Source organism: Clinocottus analis, unplaced genomic scaffold (assembly GCF_023055335.1).
Source record: "Clinocottus analis isolate CAN_PGR_092001 unplaced genomic scaffold, fCliAna1.0.p SCAF_270, whole genome shotgun sequence".
NCBI classification, from domain to species: Eukaryota; Metazoa; Chordata; class Actinopteri; order Perciformes; family Cottidae; genus Clinocottus; species Clinocottus analis.
Window position 1 is genome coordinate 1 of NW_027176010.1, and position 18,687 is coordinate 18,687.

The following is an 18,687-nucleotide window of genomic DNA, read 5'->3' on the forward strand; positions in this document are numbered from 1 at the left end:
CTGCAAGTAGGTGTGTCTTCGTATGTGGATTTATGATGTGGAGCCTCAACAGAGTTGATTGCCTTGTATTCTGTTTTTGATTGGGAACTGGTATTTGATAATCAGGACACATTTTATTTATTTTTTGCTCTAATAATGTTCGTTTGTCTTTTACCAGTTAACCAAATCAGTTTCATTGTAAACATTGTGCAGTGAAGATATTAGAAGATGTTAGCATTTGATTTGTATGCTAACATTTACAAAGGGGTGCTTTGTTGAATAATGGCAGCATCTGTTTAACACAGCTGACTCCCCCTAATCCAATTGTTTTGCACTTGTTGTTGTGCATTTGTCTTATTCTATGTTATATTTCCAGTTTCAAGATGGTGAAAAAAATGCTGCCTGCAGAACACCACAAGGTCCTTACAAACATCCGCAAGCAAGAGGCTCGCACCAAGAGGCAGAAACAGGTTTCAGAGGATCAGGATGACTCCGACAGCGAAGACGAGGCACCTAAAACCAAGAGCCAAAGGTAGACTGTTGTTCCCCAAACAAAGTTCTGCGTGCTTTCATATATTTACCCATTTGCTCTGTTAAAAAACATCTGTCTTCTCCTCTGTAGTATTGAGGACATACTTGCAGACTCAGACAGTGATTTGTCAGAGGACGAAGGAAAGAAGAAGTATGCTCAGAAGAAAACGGGTAAACCGCAGAAAGCAAAGGCCTGGCTCAAAGAGGGAGGGGAAGATGACCCTCTTAACTTCCTGGATCCCAAGGTTTCCCAGAGAGTGCTAGGTGAGCCTACTTTTTGATTTGTTAAATGGAAGTGGACTACAGCCTGTGGAGGTATTTGTTAATATGACTTATTGTTATTTCTCAGCCACCAACCCAGCGAGGAAAAAGAGTGCCAAGGTTGAACACGGCTTCAAGGTGACATCAGACGGACGGCTGATCATCAGAGAGGATGACGCGGAGGATGCAAAAGACAACGGTAAGAGGAATCCTGTAATTAAGCCAAACCCGTCTTGTACAATGCAATATGTCTGAACAGATTGTGACAATAATGTATTACTTCTCCAACAGATGAGGGAGAGATGAAAGATATCCTAGAAGAGGCTGGAGTCAAGAGTGTAAGTACTTGTTTAAGAGTCGTTATATCGCTGTCGAGACATTTTGCTGTGTTTTATTCATTCTCTACATTTTTGTTTTTTAATCCCTCTCAGAAAAAGTCCCAGAAAAGGAATTTCCAAAATGACAACTTCGATGAAGACATGGACATTCAACCCCAGCTAAAATATAAAGGTAGGACTATGGTTGGGGGATTTTTCAGATGAGAAACTCTTTTGGGCAGGTTCTGGAGTTGCACCATGTCATGTCCATGATGTATTGTGATTTAGGCTAATCGGCACATTTCTTTCCTCAGCTGGGGGCTCCGGTATCCACAGAGCTCTAGGAGGAAGAGAAGACACGGGGTCAGACTACAAGTCAAAGGTGAGTCCGGCAGCATGCAGAAGCTCACGCTGCAGGAGTTGTTGCTTAGAAACTTCAGTTCTGAGTGTCTGTTTTTGCGTCCTACTTTTCAGAAAGGAAAAGGAGACGTGAAGAAAGTAGGAAAGCATGATCCTTATGCTTACATCCCTTTGAAGAAGTCCCAGCTCAATCGAAGGTAACAATTGTTGTCAGGAGAATTTCATAAGCTTTTCTCACAAGGAATTGGTTTGCCAGAATGTCAGACGCTAACGGGTTGCATCCCTGGTGTGTTCACAGAAAGCGGGCCAAACTGCAGGGCCAGTTCCAGGGCATGGTGAGAGGAGCCCAGAAGGGGGCGCTGTCTGGAAAGAAAATGCAGATGAAAAAGAGGAAATCCTGAAGAGCGTTATTCTAAGTGTGTGTGTGTGTGTGCGTGTGTGCGAGGTTCTGTTTATAGACATACTAATATGTAGACATAAACTCTGTATGTTTGTGTGTGTTCCCTACAGACTGTCATTGAAGGTGAAACCAGTTTGTTTTTAAACTGTTCCTTCGTTCAAAGGTCTCTGACGTCATACATTTGTGGACTTTTGGCTTTTGAAGAAAACCATGCAACTATAATCTGTTGGTTCTGTATGAGATAAAAATCCCCTACTGTACAAAAACTGTTTTGACTGCTTTTAAGCGACCACAAAGCAACTCTTTCTATCTGCAGCAATTCTCGCATTTATTACAGCAATCTTTTTAATTGTATTTTTGCTGCATGTTGGTCCTTGGGTGGTTTGGATGTCTCACACTTTCTCAAAACACCTTCACACAGCTTTGTGAGTTAAATTAATTATTTATTTTTTTTAGCAGAATTATATGACGTGTATTATACGACATAATACAACAATTTAAGCCAATTGCAGACATGCAACGGCGCTTGGTTTTGAGTTTGAAGTGTGCTTTACAACGCAGCCTGTTGGTGTCTGGACGGAGGGGATGGCCAACTGGGCTGCATTCATTCAATCACACAATACAGCAGTTGTCCTTGCAGACACACCTGGTGGAGATCTGCGCTCTCCTGAGAGCGCCGCTTTACCTTTTTCTATTTTGCACTGGAGGGCGCTGTAGACTTCATAATTATTACCAGTGAACAAAAGTGTTCATTAATGTATTCAAGATTATTTAATTAAATACAAATTTGGAGCCGTTTCTGTATTGAAAAGTTTGAAGCAATATTTTTTTATAATCCTGACCAAAAGCCCAGTTATCTCCCACCCAGTCGCTTGCAGTTGGTTTTTCATGTAACTTTAATGCAGCTCCATAAAGGGTGAGTGTACATACCATTATCCTTGTGTGATTCATTTCTCCTGATGGACTGCAGCAGAGCGAGTCCATCAGGACCCCCCTTATCGTACTTTTTTGTGTCTGAGCACAGTGTCGGTCAGTGTTTCTGAGCAGGGGAGCAGCTCTGGACGCATTCAGGACATTCTCAGCAGCCATCGAGCGCACTGCAGTCAAATGTATATTCAATAGCTTCAGAACGTGTACACACTGTTTTATTTATTATGGTAGTTTAATGCATATAATAAACCATAACCGTATCATTCCAGATATAGGACTTAAGATGTAAGCAATTAAAAATCTTAGAGTTTAATATTAATTTTGAAGGCAACACAAATGTCATGGATAGATTAGTGTCATGAGTGAGATCAGTTTAATGAAGTATTGCTTAAATAGGAAAATATATCACTAAATGTTGCATCCTGCAAAATCCAAATAACAAATAAACGTCTTAAGGTGTCGGGTATCGCTGACCTTAACGTATTTGTAAGCTGATTTACAATATGACAAGTCCTCTTGAAATACTATAATACTTAATTATGAAAGAAATCACTGCCAGACAGCACATTAAAAAAACATTGTTTATTGAAGACGGACACAAAAGGTTAATAAAGAAACAATGCGAATGATCATTTCAGTCAGTAAATGCGGTACAATACACATTTTCAATGCAATCTTTCACTTGATGCTAATAAGACCACAAATACATCAGATGCCATGCCAGAGTGCTGCTTTAAATCCATCTCGATATTTCCCTCCCTCAAAGATTTAACAACCCAGAAACCCACCTGACACTAAATAGAAAACAGATGCAGACAGGGCTTGTACTACAATAAATAAAATGTGGATAAACTGCACTGCAGTTGCAATAAAATCAATGAATTTTTACAAAAATTAATTTGGTTAAAAAGTAGTCTGATTTTAGGAACCTATGAGTGTACATTAACAAATCTAAATATAACTGAAATTGTTGCTCTCATTTTTTACTACATGCTGTATTTTTGTCCCTGCTCAACATTATATCCTCTACCAACCCAAAGTAAACATTTTACCAGCAATTAAACAGCCTCAATCTAACTTTCAACACCTCCATCCATTTTTCCCAGAAAGGATTGCACTTCCTCTTACCACTTCGTCAACATAACATCTAATACTGTACATACAGGTTTAATCAAGTTACTACATGTGTGTTGTTTTTTAATACTTTTTTTTATTTATTTTTTATTTTTAACTAAAAGCTGATATTGATATCAGATAAATATTTTTTTGCTGTCCAGCAACAAAGCACAGAGCTCCTGGCCTCTAAGATTTTATGCCTCTGTTGTCTTCGGGGTGAAAGAAGGACATGGGTGTTTTATGGAATGAGTGGATGTATCAGTGGTTTATTAAAGGCCCCCTCTGCTTCGTCAGAGTCTGGGTGGGGGTCGAGATGGCGGAGGTCCTGGGGGCCCCGTGGGTGAACGAGTTGGGGGTGGACCTGGAGGTGGTTGGGCCACGGGAGGGGGTGCGCGGGAAGGTGGCGTGGTGCGGGGCCCTCTCGATGGAGGCTTCGTACGGGGGACGGAGTTGGAAACCAGAGGTCGCTGCTCGGCAGGCGGAGGAGGAGGTGGCGGCGGCGGCGAGGGAGAGTGATGTGTGCGAGGGTGAGCCCGGTTGTTTGGGGTGGACTCCCCGTCTTTGACCCGTTGGAAATTAATACAGCGACCCTACAAGACACGCAGACAAGAAGGTCAAACCACAATTACACATTTCAATGCAGAATACACATTGAAATGCTGTGCATCTTTGTGCAAAGTCAATTTGCTGCTCAGATCCTCCAGTCAAAACGGTCCGTGTGAGTCTTTGCCCAGCTCGGCTGACAGAGGCATATGTGTTTGAGGCCCCGGAGGGCACACAGAGCTTCTTCTGTCTTCCGTCCACACCTGCAATACAATAGCTGTGATGCTAGCAAAGGCAGGCACTGAGAATGTTATCACACAGACACACAGGCACATGCTTTTGCAGACTGGAGTTTCCCATTCCCCTCCTCTTCTTCTCTGGGAGCCTGTGCTGTGCCTCTCTTGATGCATAACATAAAGTGGTTTATGTCTCTTATGTGCTTGACTTGGATTGTAAAGGGGGGGTTTCAATAGTTAACAGAGGACCCTTCGCGTTTAACATAATTTACAAGTTACGACGGGGAGAAAGGAACGCTACTCTTATTGTTCTCATTGATGGTTTTCCTCTCTGTTCTCTGCATAGCATCTTCTGTAGACACACACACACACACACACACACACACACACACACACACACACACACACACACACACACACGCACACACACGCTTGTCTTGCTCAGTCAGTGTGTGAAGAATGGAGGATAGGTCTCTGTGTCACAGACCCTTGGTGGTCTGATTATAACACCTTATTAAACAGAGAGGCCCTAAAGTCACACAGGGGCCAATAAGAGGACCCCAAGCAGCAGTAGCTTTGTGACTGGGGAGGCTATTGTGTGTGTGTGTGTGTGTGTGTGTGTGTGTACACAGCAGGATGCTACATATATATATATATATATATATATATATATATATATATATATATATATATATATATATATATATATATATATATGTATATATATGTATATATATTTATGAGGGTTGAGTAATCAATTGGGGACAGCCCAGTTGGGGTCCGACTGCTTCGGTCTTGTCGCTGGATCGCGCTGAAAAGGCCAGTTTGTGAGCAGCAGCACATCAGCAGAGAGAGCATATGGACACAATGAGAACACAAGCTCATGAATATGTGTGTGTGTGTCTATGTGTGTGTGTGTGTGTGTGTGTGTGTGTGTGTGTGTGTGTGTGTGTGTCTATGTGTGTGTGTGTGTGTGTGTGTGTGTGTGTGTGTGTGTGTGTGTGTGAAAGAGAGAGAGAGAGACTGTAAGCATGCCTCCACCAGAACATATGGCCTGAATGAAATCTCGGCCTCACGAATAACAGAAACAGAGAGAGAAAGGTTAAGTGGCCAAAACAACACAAAACACCAAAACAACACAAAATTTGTGTTGCAGCAGAGAATTTGAGTAGATGAGTAGATTTTCCATTTTAAAGAAGATGATATAAACATCAATGAGTTGTGTGAGAGGTGATGGTCAGTCTTATTGTGTGCCTCTCTGTCGCTGCTATACTTTCCTTGTTGACGATTGTTTACTTCAAACACCTCGACTTCTTTCTAGGAAAAAAACAAAACCCTAAAAACACCTCCAGCATCTCTCCTCACCCCACTTCTCTGTCTGGCCTCTGTTTCTCCTTGTGAGCCCGAGACTTTACACATAATAAACACACAAATCGGATATTTTATAGTAAAGAAAACATGAGGAAGAAGAGAGCGAAGACGCACATCGGACCTGACAGCCCTGCCTGTCACCTTGCATGACATTACAGATATACACGTAAGGAAAACTGTGTGTGCTGAAAAGAGTCAGCACACTTCATAGACTTCTAATGCTGCACTGAAGCTTAACTTGGATAATAATGTCAGGATAAAACTGGTGTGAATGCAGAGAATAAGTATTAAAGGGTCAGCTTAGCCAAATTACAAACATACATTATAGCTCACATTTTATCTACTAGGGTTTTCAGTTAGTTCGTTGATGAGATGTCTTCCTCAATACCTCAATGTTTGTGCTAAATGTGTTTATCAAACAACAAAATTCAAGAGTAACATATTCTTCCAGAATCAATGGGCGAGTGGAGTCGCCTTATGATGAACCCCCCATGACTCAGGTTGTTTGTGTGCTTTTATTTTGTTTGTAGCCTATTGGTTGGGAATTTCCACTGGAGATGACAAAGTAAACCTTTTTCACTGGAACTACTTCCAACAGAAGAAATAATTCCGATGAAAACGGTTAAAAGCATTTTCTGTGTATACGAGTGAAACTGTTACTTGAAACAAATATTAAATATTTGTCAGTTCCAGGAAAACTGAGCAAACTCTGTCTAAAAATCAAGTGACATGGTTGAAAGCTTCCAAACAAGTGAGTGAGTGGTCTTCGTGTTGATTTGTTGTTTTGTCGTCACAATTGTCAATACTTTGAGCAACAAACAACACAATTCCATTCACCTCGAATGTAATTTGAGAGACTAAAACCATCAGCACGGCTCGATACCACTCGAGGGAAGTGGTACAATGTAGTTTGTTTTTGTAGATTGGGTGAATTGATTCAGTTTTAGGTGAAGTGACTGGGGGACGAAGGGGGAAAAGGGTGAGGAAGGGGAGGTGCCGCTGTGCTCATTTGTTTGTGAGGGCAGAGGGATGGAGGCATGGAGGCCTCCCTCTGTTCTGGTCTGTGCTGTATGACGGGGCCATCAGAGCCATCAGCTCTGGGGACAAAAGAAGGGAATCTCTTCTGTCACAATATGGCTCGTGGCCTTTCAACTCCCCATCTGTTTATGTGACGCTCAGTCGGGAGAGCAGACACACACATTGCAGTGACGCACACGCGCACGCCCGCACACACACAGGAGAGAGAGATCAAACGCATACGGGGAGTGTGGCAGAAACTGGCAGCCCCGCTGATGGCCGTTTGCAGAGGCAGTGGAGTAGCAGTGATGTGGGGAGAAAGCAGGACGAGCTCGTCCTGAGCTGCTGGTTGGAGATCTTCTGTCTGATCAGCGCTAGTTATCGCTGTGCTTTTTATCACTTTGTTCAGCTGTTTGTCATCCGGCTGCTGTTTCTTGCTTTTGCAGAGAAGTTTTACATTGCTAATGTGGGGAATTTCGATCTGCGCCTGTCTTTTCTCAACATAAAAAAAAATATTGTCATAATTTACATCAGATGAGCACAATTTCTAAACAACTATCCGCTTTGCAACAAAAATGCTTTTTCCCTCATTATTTCTTTTCATGTGAGATAATGACCCGTGGAGGGAGTTGTGGGGGTCGTTTTTGAACCACTGCCCCACAGAAAGTGTCTGACAAAGACTAAAGGAACATTGCCCTGACAGGAAAAAAGTTTAAAAAAGCCAAGATGTAAAAAGGCAATAAAACCGTTGATGGTGAGCATTTTTACAGACTCCAGTAGACACACACGCACACACACACGCACACACACACGCACACACACACACGCACACACACACACGCACACACACATATTAAAGATGAATCGTGTCATTCACAGAACAAATCAATAAATTTTACAGTGATGAGAGGCCACAATGAAACCATTTACAACGAAGCAGCTGTTTTACCATGACAACCAGTATGATGATGCAAACATGTCGGTGGGGTTATGGGATGCCGTACACTGGGTCAAGGTTAGATAATAGGAGGCGCTCTGCTCTGTCTTGTTCTGCCATAGACGGTGATGTCATGATTTAGGACTTTTCAGGAGCAGCAGTGATATTGCACATTCAAATTTTCAGCTGAAATAAAACCTCTAATTTTTTGCTTCTGTAATTATCACTTGCAAGTAGAGTGAGTGTGTAACATACCATTTGGAAACCTGATGAAAGCTTGTAATTTTCTAGGAGTCGTAGGGAATTCTCGAAGACAGCAGTCCTTGTGCTGCGTGAACAATGGCAGCTTTGACAAGCGTTATCAGCGGCTCATTGACTCGCTGCTTGCGCGTCAGTGTGCGAGTAGAAAATCAGTACTGAGCTGCTGTGTTGAGAATTGTACATGTTGCTCAATGACTCGTGTTGTCTTTATGCAGTGTGACAGACAGAATGCAGATGCTCCATTGTCCACATACATACAGAGACGAAAAACCCATTAAAAGCATGTGTGCCATCTAACCCATAAAAGTGCCTTTAGGTGGTTTTTACCCACCAAGTAATCCTCCAAAATTACACATAATGACCAAATTGTAGTTTTGTATCGGTCATCATGCCTTGTTTGTGGTGCATTTGATTTTCTACTCATGTTTTTTAGGTGAAAATAACAATTAAATGTGACTGCAGTTGAGTGTGAAGCTCACCTCGTCTCCAGACTGCGGTCTCATCAGAGATACCTGGTCGTAGCCTCTCCTGAACAAAGACCACAGAGCATCCAGCTTCCCCTGGAGGACCGGAGAGAAAGGGACATTTTCAAATAAAAACCACAAACTTAAATTTACATTCAACCTTTTTCTTAATGAATTACATAAAAGACTAACCTGAATGGGCGAGTACCACCTCCTCTGCTGTGGAGGGCGTCGGCGTGGTTTTCGAGCCTTTGGTTCATACGGTTCAAATTCCTGCTCTGGCATTTTTACGACTGCATTTTTAGGTTTGTCTAGCTTCGCACCTTCCTCGGTGGACCCTTTCTCCCCCCATCGCACCTAGGAAAGCCTCATTTATATTGATATGCTTTTAAGCGTTGAAAGTGTGAATGTGTGTGTGTGTGTCTGTGCACGTGCATACCTCCATGCGTTTGATGCCACCCACTCCTCTTCCTCCATAGTAGGACGCATCCACTGTGGGCCACCTCTTCTTGGGCATCCCATCCTCATCATCTGAGTCCTTAGAGTGAAACTCAATTACATGACACAGCACATATCCTTCCAAACATACTACAATTAATAATTACTACGAATTCAATCAACGGTTACAGTGAGAAAATGAACGAAGCCTTACTGGCTCTGGAGGAGGAGGTGGTGGAGGTTCTTTGATCACCTGAAGGTTGAAAAATAAATACCATGAGGGAACCGAAGATACAATTAACAAACGACTGAGGATACCAATGTGTGAAGTTTAAACTTACCAAAGTGCAGCAGAGAGGCCAGAACCACCACATGAGCAGCAGAGCCAACAGCAGGAACACCACCAGCAATGATACGAGCACGATGGTGCCGTCAAACTGCACACAAACACAGAATGACGGGATTCAGATTCAACTGGACGAAAAGACGAAGGACGAGAGAAAGGTGAAACTGAAAAGCCAAAGTACTCACAGCCTCCTCTGATGACAGACACAACAGAGGAGACCTCAGAGAGAAGAAGAGGACTAGAGAACCAAAAGAAAATAAGAAGGTTGAAAGAAAGTTCATTCAAATGAGGCTGCATGCCAGAAGGAAATTATCATTGGGTGTTCTTGTAATAGTGCCGACTTTACATGCAGGATGTACTCACACACTCTGTAGTCGTAATGTGAACCGAGCTGGTGATGTAGGAGAGGCCCTCGTTCATGCTCACCTGCAGGTAGATCACCCTGCAAAAACACAAACCAGTGACTGGTCTTATCTTCCAACAAAAGAAAAGCAAAAACGGTTGAGTGCACATCTGCTTGTATGCACACATTCGCCGTTTTGTTTTGGCTACTGTACCAGCTCGCCCCGGGGTGTCAAACACATTCCTCCATCTACCTTGTCCGTACTCGCAGCCTCATAAGCACACTAACATGCTGACATAGACACAAAGCCAATGTCTCTAAAGAGGTCAAGGAGTTCTCCACCCAGAGAAGGAATCTCTTCTGTTTGGATCAGACCCAGACCTCTAATGTGGAAACCACAGACAGCTAAATTACTTACTATTCTCCAGAATTCATTGCGGATATCTTCAACTATAACTGCACCCAGATAGGCAGGGCGCGGACAAGAAACAGGACGAAATGTTTAGTTTTTGATTCAATAGATAGCAAGGTTGACGGAAGCAAAGCAGTTAAAGGATGTGTGAGCGTAATATTTAGCTGACAAGTTATCCACAAAGATTTTAAGAAATATGAACAAAAACGCGACATGTTCGCCAAATAGGCGTCTGAATGTGGAAAACGTAGAGCGCTGGATTGTAGTTCTAGGTTTGGAAAAGAATGCAGAAAGGCTTGTGCTGTTCTTATGGTTTGGGGGGCAGAGACAAGGGGGCATTGAGCTCTGGGTTTAGATTTGGGGAGGGGGCGACAATGGGGAGGTCACTGCTGTGGTGGAGAGGGGGCAGAGCAGAGGAAACAGAGTGGGGGATGGTAGAAGGAGGGCCTTTCCTGTTCTACATCCCTTCAGCACTGTCCCTCCCTTCTGAGACCCCCTCTTCACTTCCTCAATCGCTGACTCTGTTTTTGCCTCCTCACCCTCTCCTGTGTCTTCTCCATACGGCTGTAGCTCGTCTCATAACTCATGCTGACACTGACTTTAGAGAAGGAAATTGGCAGTGCAGGTGCCACTCATCTTTTCTTCTACTTCTTCCCTCCCTTCTACATCACCCCTACCAATCATATGGCCAGTCCTCCTCTCAGGCAGGCAGGGGACATGGTGCTATCAGCTCCTCTCTGACAGATGGATCTCAGCCCCTATCAATCATCAATCTGACCACTATATATGTCTTTGCCCTGTGTGTGTAGGAGGGGGAGCTGCATCCGGAAGGTTCCCAGTCAACATAGATTTGTTTGACGGCAGCGTCAATGACTTCATTATATGCGACAAGGCTTGGGTGGAACAAGAGGTGAGTGAGGGTCTTTGGGGTTTGGGTGAAGAGGTGTTGCTGGGAGCTGGAGTCCTTCAGACCTCATGTACAGACCCTACAACCCCATTACAGGAAGCAGTTCACGTATAATGCAATCTGACATTTTAGGGCTGCATCCGATTTTACAAATTATTGATTAAGTCTGGTCAATAAAATGACAGAAACAAGTGAAACGTTTGCTTTGAAACCTGTATTGGAGGCGATCCCTATACTATCGGTATAATCTCACCATTTTCTGATGTGTGGGTGGTTCAGCTTTATTTCAGCTTTATATATATATATATATATATATATATATATATATATATATATATATATATGTGTGTGTGTGTGTGTGTGTGTGTGTGTGTGTGTGTGTGTGTGAGTCTGTGTGTATATATAATAAGGAATCAATGACATTTAGGACAGACATGGATATAAACTGCGACAAACGATAACGGAAACACCTGTTCAGCCAGCACAGTGGCTCGCTTGCTTCAATTCATATTACCGTGTCTATCTGCATGTTACTCAGAACACATAAACCAGCTGTTGGCCTCCTCTCTGAGTCCGACAGCCATTCTCAGCTGACTTCCTCTTGAGAAGCACTCAGGGTGTTCAGGCAATGCTGCCTCTGCTGTGATCGGCTTCTGTTACATGAAAGCATAATTCCTTCAGGCTCTCTTGCATTGTGTAATGATGCTCCCTGTTCTGCTCTGCTACTAGGAGTAGCAGCCCAACTGGCAACATCTACCGCTGGATTGTGAATATGGTGAATTGTTGCTACCTTTTCGTCGATCCCCTAATGCCTGAGTTCAAATAAACACTACGTGTGCCACGTCTATTCTACCGTGGGAGTAAAAAAATACTGTAAGTGACAAACTCTTGAATATCCCTGCTGCCACAAAATGTCTTATTTCCACATCTTCTAATAGCAGTTAACCATCAAAGCAGTACTTTTCATTGGCAGACAAGACAAGCTCAAAACGCGCTAGAAATCTGAGTGACAGCAACAAGACAGATGATGACTGGAAGGTGTCTGAGGCTGCAGGCTGGAGTGTATAATTATGCACAGGACTGCAGGCAGCGGGGACGGGCAGGCTGCTGGGCCTCGGACCTGTCTGAGTTCAGCCCACAGCATCGCTCCGTCTGCCCTGCAAGAAACTTCTGCTCTTCATCCTCAGGAGCAAAGCCGGAAGCCGACAGAGGAAACTTTACACTGCCCCACCGACTCCACTCACACTTTTGCTCTCCCAAAGTGTCAGACAGTGATTGGGATACATCACACAACACATAAATACACAAACACATACACACACGTTAACGAAGGTCCTCTCCAGCAGGCTCTCATTAAGTTGTGTTCCTGGGCTCTACTCCTGTTGTTCCCTTGTGATTGGTGTCTGGCTTCGTTAGCTGTGACAAACACTGATTGATCACAGACACTCAATGACTTTGGCCCTAATTTCTTCAAGGACGACAGTCTTGTGGTGTTCACACAAAACTTGCGTGCAGCTGGCAAATATCTGGGAGTGTTGCAGCTGAACATGGAAAAGGTTGGCAACTGGAATGATGACTGAGAAAGCGTGTTGGGGTAAAAATGCAGTAAGAGCTGTGCAGCTTACCTCCCAACCTCCTCTACAACCGGAGCAGGGCAGAGCAGGAAGGTATCTTCTATTCCAGCTGGTCTCTCGTCTGCAAAGGGAGAAACAAAACCACACTTTAAGTCAACGAGATTCCCACATTTTTGTGCAATGCACAAGCCAACTCAGAATCCCATAATGCATTAGTGAGTTAGCTTGTATGTGCTTGTGTATGTTTGCATAACTTACCCACAGTGAGCGTATCATTTAGTTTAAAGCTGCAGAGGACCTGGTCAATGTTTCTGGCATGGAGAAAGCCATTGCCTCTCACCACCACCTGGAAACTCTCTGAGACAAAAACGAGTGCAGGCACCGTCAGAATCAATTCTTTATATGCACCCTCAAGCAAGACAATGATAAGATACATATTATCGTCTGTATGTGAGAGACATCATATATAAATCGGTCTTCTATTTTAGTTTGAAGTAGTAGAAAATGCTCGGTATACCATTATGTTGAATGCTGGCAGCCATTCTCTCTCTGACCTGCTCAACTTGAGCAGGAGAAACTTGTGCATGCCTCATTACTGCTTGTTTATATCTGTGTGCTTATGCGTGCATGTGTGGAAAGGCCATAATAAGCTCCAATGGTGCTAATGCTAAAAGTGCTGCTATTCACAAATATGTGCTGTAGCTAGAAGGTGTGTGTATGTGTGTGTGTGTGTGTGTGTGTGTGTTGACCTTTAGTTTCCCCCAGGCACTGTTAAAGCGCACTGACAGAGGCTTGCCAGCATATGCTGGAGTGTCTATGTGGCTGCTACCCAGCATATGTTAGAGAGCGGAAAAAAAACACTTGCTTAAAAACATGCCTGCAGGGCTGACAACAGCACAGCACTGTCAAAGTAGGTCTGACCTTAACTATGGCACCATTAACACATGTCTGTGTCTGTATGCATCTGTTTCTAACATGGTGTACATACTGTACGTGTGCACTGCCTTTGTGTTTCGTAAGTGTCTGCATCTCTTCGGGATGTGCGTGCATGGATGTGTGCAGGCATGTGTGCAGCCATGTGTTTGAACGTGCATATGTGTGCGTGTGTTTGGTCTCCATCTGTGCAGTGGGCTTTCCTCTAGCATTATCCTGGCTAATAGGAGTGAACATTTGCCACACCTTTAACATTTAAAGCTCCAGCGTGAAGATCACTGGATAAAAACTTTGCAGGCTGTGAGTGTGTATGTAACAGTATTTCTCCGGAAAGGTCAGACAAGCTGAAGAGCCATAAATACAGATACACCAACAGGAGGAAGTGGAGGAAACAAGCACCACTTTACATTTGCCAACAAATCTCTACATATTTTTAGATGCTGTGACATTTTGTTTTGATAGTGTATGTTCGTAGGAAATCCAGAAGAAATTCTGAAGTAAAAGACACATGGAAGTTGAGCGTTCACAAAACAGGGATGAGTTGTATATATTTCATACTGTAGATAATAAACAGTAGGTATTGAGATAATAGAGTGCAGTTATCCAGCCTCTTTCACTCAAATGTCTAATAACCTAAAACTGTGCACAGCCAACCTCAAACAACTGTGTCCATCTGTGTGTGTGTGTGTGTGTGTGTGTGTGTGTGTGTGTGTGTGTGTGTGTGTGTGTGTGTGTGTGTTTATTTACAGATGTTCAACTCATTAGTTCATTAGTGCTGCTTATGTCATTTCCTCAGCTAGACTCAGATTATACATGTGTATTTACACACAAACACACACACACACACACACACACACACACACACACGCACACACTCACACACACCCCACTACCAAATTACCCACACATCTCATTACAGCCTAATAATTAACTGTTCACATGTATTCTCCCTCCCCCTGCTCTGACTGTACTGTAAAACCACAAATAAATTACATCTATTTACAATATTATTGTTTAATTCAATCATGTTCATATTACCTGATGGTTTATGTGGTTTGTAGTGGTTTTCAGCCACAACAACGTGCAATTTAATTGGGGGTCTTAGCACAAATTATTCCTATTGCTCAGTGTCGTGGCTGCTTAAGCAACCGTCCCTTTCACACAATATTACCATCAAACAGCATGAACTGCACTGTAGCAGGGCTTATGTGCGCACAGACACACAGACACACACACACACACACAGGCACACACACACACACACACATACACACACAGACACACACACACACACACACGCGCGCCATAGTAGATGGCAGATATGTTACTCCAATGAAATCTAATTCTGAGACTGAAAATTGATTTACTCCTTTTAAAAGTAGAAAATCAAATAGAAAATGGCTTCGTGGCTTCTCTTTATTCATCAGCAATAAGGTACATTGCATTATAAATACATGTAACAGTTCAACATCTAGCAGTGATTGTCTTATTCATTGAACTATTAAATCCTGAGTCATCAGGAATATTTCCAAAGCAAAATGTTTACTAAAAATTCACTGTATTGCTGTTTATCCAATCTTAATAAGTAATTGATGGGTAGGAAATTAAAAAGTCTCAATATGAATAATATCTTTCACACAAAACCTGACACAGACACACACAGAAACACACACATGGAGGCTTGATGGGCTAAAAGGTCAGTGCTGTCAGACACATGGTGGGCAGGGACTGGTGGTGCCCTGCTGACATGTACAACACATATGCTGCTGCCCTGGCGTCTGCTTTCTGCCCGCCTCTGTGGCCACATGTCCATTTACATCTACACCTGAGCGTTTGACAAGGATTTGATTTGTATGAATGTGTGCCTGTGTGTGACTCTACACATCTGAAAGCATGTGTGTCTCGCATGCGTGGAGAAAATGGGCTACGGCTTGTCCGAACCGCGGCACTTCAATCACATTAGTGCGACCGGACAGTGAAGGGCAGGGAGGGGCAAAGGACGACGGAGCAAGGGGGAGGAAAGGGTCAGACGTTAATGAAAGCAGCAATCTCTGCTGTCATGTCAAATCTACGGCCCAACTCTCACCGTCCTCTCAGTGTGTATGTGTGTGTGTGTGTGTGTGTGTGTGTGTGTGTGTGAGGGGAATCAGTCCTGTCATGTCTGATAGTGGGGCCCAACGTTCACTGTCCGGTCTGATGGCCTGTTTGCAGGCAGCTCGGTCTGGTCACTTCACATCAATGTGAGGGACATGTGTGTACATGTGCTTGAAGATGCCTCTGTGTGTCTGTGTGTGTGTGTGTGTGTGTGTGTGTGTGTACTGACGAAAGAACATCTTAACGTGTGTGTGTGTGTGTTGGTGTCAAGAATGTATGGTATGTGACTACATGCAGGCAGAGAGCAAGACAGAGAGAGAGACTGTCACAATACCTATGTAATATGTCAGTATGTAAGTACATATAAACGCATTGGTGTGGATGGATAGGGCAAGATGGTCATATTCAAACCTCTGGGGAATCTAAAAGCAAACTCGTGTTAAATCGTGACAAGTGCTTGACAATAACATTGTATGACTTCATAGTAAAATAATAAACATGATCATGTATATTATATATATAAGCAATGCATGTGTAACATAAGAGTTATATGTTATTTATGCACATTGTGTTACAACAAAGGCAGCACACCATAAGCATGTATCCAGTCTCCTACAATCTTTGCCTTTCATTAATTAGGCCAGAATCAGGTCTTGGTTGAAGCGTGTCCTCGCTTTCTTAGTTCACTGACCATTAGGCTGTTCATCAATCGAATAATAAATGAGGCTGTTGGAGGATATTTGGGCACACGTCGAGTGACACACTCAGACCAGAGCATGTAATTATCACATGACAACTGCAATTCATTATTTGTCCTTACTTATGTTTGTCCTTCGAAGGCTAAATTTGTATTGCTCTTAAAATCCACTGGCCTCCCCTCCTCCCTCCTCTCCATCTCCTTTCCCATCTTTCATATCCCATAATGAAGGCTAATCTCCATTGGTTGTCCTGGTAGCACTGCTGCAAATGCACTCTCTTAAGTGAGTCCTAATAAGGTCATGTCAAAGCTCATCCATCCTGCTGACTACACATAACGGCTCTCTCTCACCGTCTCTCTTTAGTTGTTATCCTATTTTTTACCCCCTAATACTGCTGTTCACAAGCACAAGAGCCGCACATGGATGAAGAGGTGGAAAGGAGGACAGGTTTGAAACAGCCATTCAAAATTAGGCCAGAGAAGCAGCCATGCTTAAAGATTCACGGCTAATTCCTCTGACCAACACCCGTCCCCCCTTCTCCTCGTTGCACACACGCTGTGCTGAAGCAGCTATGCTAATTTCCCCCGGCCGTGCATGACAATACGCTCTCTGTCACTCCGCAGTCATACGCGTCCATGCAATTACTCAACCTCATGTTCCACTCCAGAGGCTTTAGATGGCTGTCATCTGACACAATCGCACACCGGGACTGCCCAGTGTCTTAACAAGAAGGGGAAACCCTTGCGCCTCACACCTCTTACCTCCTGCACACACACTGGACGGCTCTGCCGCTAGAATCTCAATGCAGGACTTCTTGATGATCTGAGAGATCACACAAAAGGAAAGAAAAACCAGTCACGCGACAATTTCATAAGATAATAAGATTGTATGTGGATGAGTGTGAGTCTGTGATGTGTAAGTGTCTTACCGAGTCAATGATGCCCCTCAAGGCTTGGAAACCTCCCCACACGGGAAACACGTGTTCCATCGTGTCTGCAATAGTTGCAAGCTAGAAAAACATAGAGACACAGAAATAATTGTGTTTGCATTTTGGGATGCATTTTCAATGTCTTCCATATCCTCCTGTGGATCCTACCTGGGTCTGGTTGAATTCTTTGACCCCCACACAGTAGACAATGGCTCCCATAGACCTGGCCCTCTGAGCCTGCAAAACAGAACAAATAAACCAAAATTCAGGCTTTAGTTTATAAATCTCCCAAAAAACATACACTTCTCAGTCTACCCAGTAGACATTTTAGAAAGGAGCGAGACAACATGACAATAACTCTGATGTAGTATTGTTAAAACACTGCCACAAAAGTGGGTCATATTTGTTAAATAACCATCTAACAATGAAACCTTCACAAAATGTCCCAGGAAAATAAAATCATGCGAAATAGTGAGCGTTTGCATCTTGTGTTCAGTGTGATTATGTGAGCTAAACAAAGCAAATTATTAATGGCTAAGTTAGTTGCATCCAATTTGCTAGTGCATCGATCAAAGAAATACTACAATAACATCTTGAACCTAACAAACAACAACAATAGTTTGCGAGTGTCTCCAATCTTTAAACCTTTCATCTCGTGTGTACCTCCTAAAATCACCTCCCGAACTCATCTTACCTCTCGCTGAGCGGTGTCAAACTGCCACTCGTTCAGTTCTCCGTCCGTCAGAGCGATGATGACGCTGGCTGTCCCTGCAGAACACAAAACCTTCATGACCTCTGAACCAACGCACTAAATGTAGGCTCATGTAATGACACATACTGGACAGAGCTTACCCTGCTTCTCTTGATCTATCTGCGCGTTAGCCTGCAGTTGCAAAGAAACAGGTTCAATTTCAGATAATTACAATAGCTGGCACTGGTTTAAAACATGTTGATATTGTTACAAAGCCAGACCACAAATATCCCTTTGTTCAGCGTGGCCTGGCGAGTCTCCATACTCATTAGCTCGGGACAGGTGGCATTCAAACATGCTGCATGACTGAAGATTGTTGGATGCTCTTTTGAAAGGACATAAACATGAACCCTGTCTGGTCTTTGCTTTTGATAATCAATCTTGGATATTGAATGTGTTGTAACTCTGTTACGTTTTTCAATCTGTACACATGACATCTATTGCTTCTGTCTTTCCGGGGAGAGGAATCCTCTGTTTTTTTCCACGCAAAAGTTGTTTTTTTTCTGTTTTGTTGGGGGAGTCTTTCCTGATCCAATGTGA

At 43.2% G+C, this 18,687-nt stretch overlaps 2 protein-coding genes across 2 annotated transcripts; one reads left to right on the top strand and one right to left on the bottom strand.

The window, feature by feature from the left end:
* The first annotated feature begins 360 nt into the window (after positions 1–360).
* On the top strand, positions 361–2,768 carry LOC137795297 (RRP12-like protein). Its single transcript, XM_068592672.1, has 8 exons — positions 361–511; positions 602–774; positions 860–970; positions 1,063–1,109; positions 1,203–1,281; positions 1,403–1,470; positions 1,563–1,645; positions 1,747–2,768. The coding sequence occupies exons 1-8, from the start codon at positions 363–365 to the stop codon at positions 1,847–1,849; spliced, it is 813 nt and encodes a 270-aa protein (XP_068448773.1). The 5' UTR covers positions 361–362; the 3' UTR covers positions 1,850–2,768.
* Positions 2,769–3,345: 577 nt separating this feature from the next.
* LOC137795298 (anthrax toxin receptor 1-like) lies at positions 3,346–18,291 on the bottom strand (the record flags this gene model as incomplete). Its single annotated transcript, XM_068592673.1, has 14 exons — positions 3,346–4,484; positions 8,739–8,819; positions 8,916–9,080; positions 9,163–9,261; positions 9,376–9,414; positions 9,503–9,598; positions 9,871–9,949; positions 12,795–12,864; positions 13,002–13,100; positions 17,230–17,290; positions 17,397–17,477; positions 17,565–17,633; positions 18,091–18,164; positions 18,249–18,291. Coding segments are annotated over 14 exons (1,356 nt in total), but the record flags the coding sequence as incomplete, so codon positions are not given.
* Between the last annotated feature and the right edge of the window lie 396 nt (positions 18,292–18,687).

Coding starts and splice junctions, on each gene's coding strand:
- LOC137795297 (XM_068592672.1), top strand. CDS start 363: ATGGTGAAAAAAATGCTGCCTGCAGAACACCACAAGGTCCTTACAAAC. Junction 1,282..1,402: donor ACCCCAGCTAAAATATAAAG/GTAGGACTATGG, acceptor TTCTTTCCTCAG/CTGGGGGCTCCGGTATCCAC. Junction 1,471..1,562: donor GGTCAGACTACAAGTCAAAG/GTGAGTCCGGCA, acceptor CCTACTTTTCAG/AAAGGAAAAGGAGACGTGAA.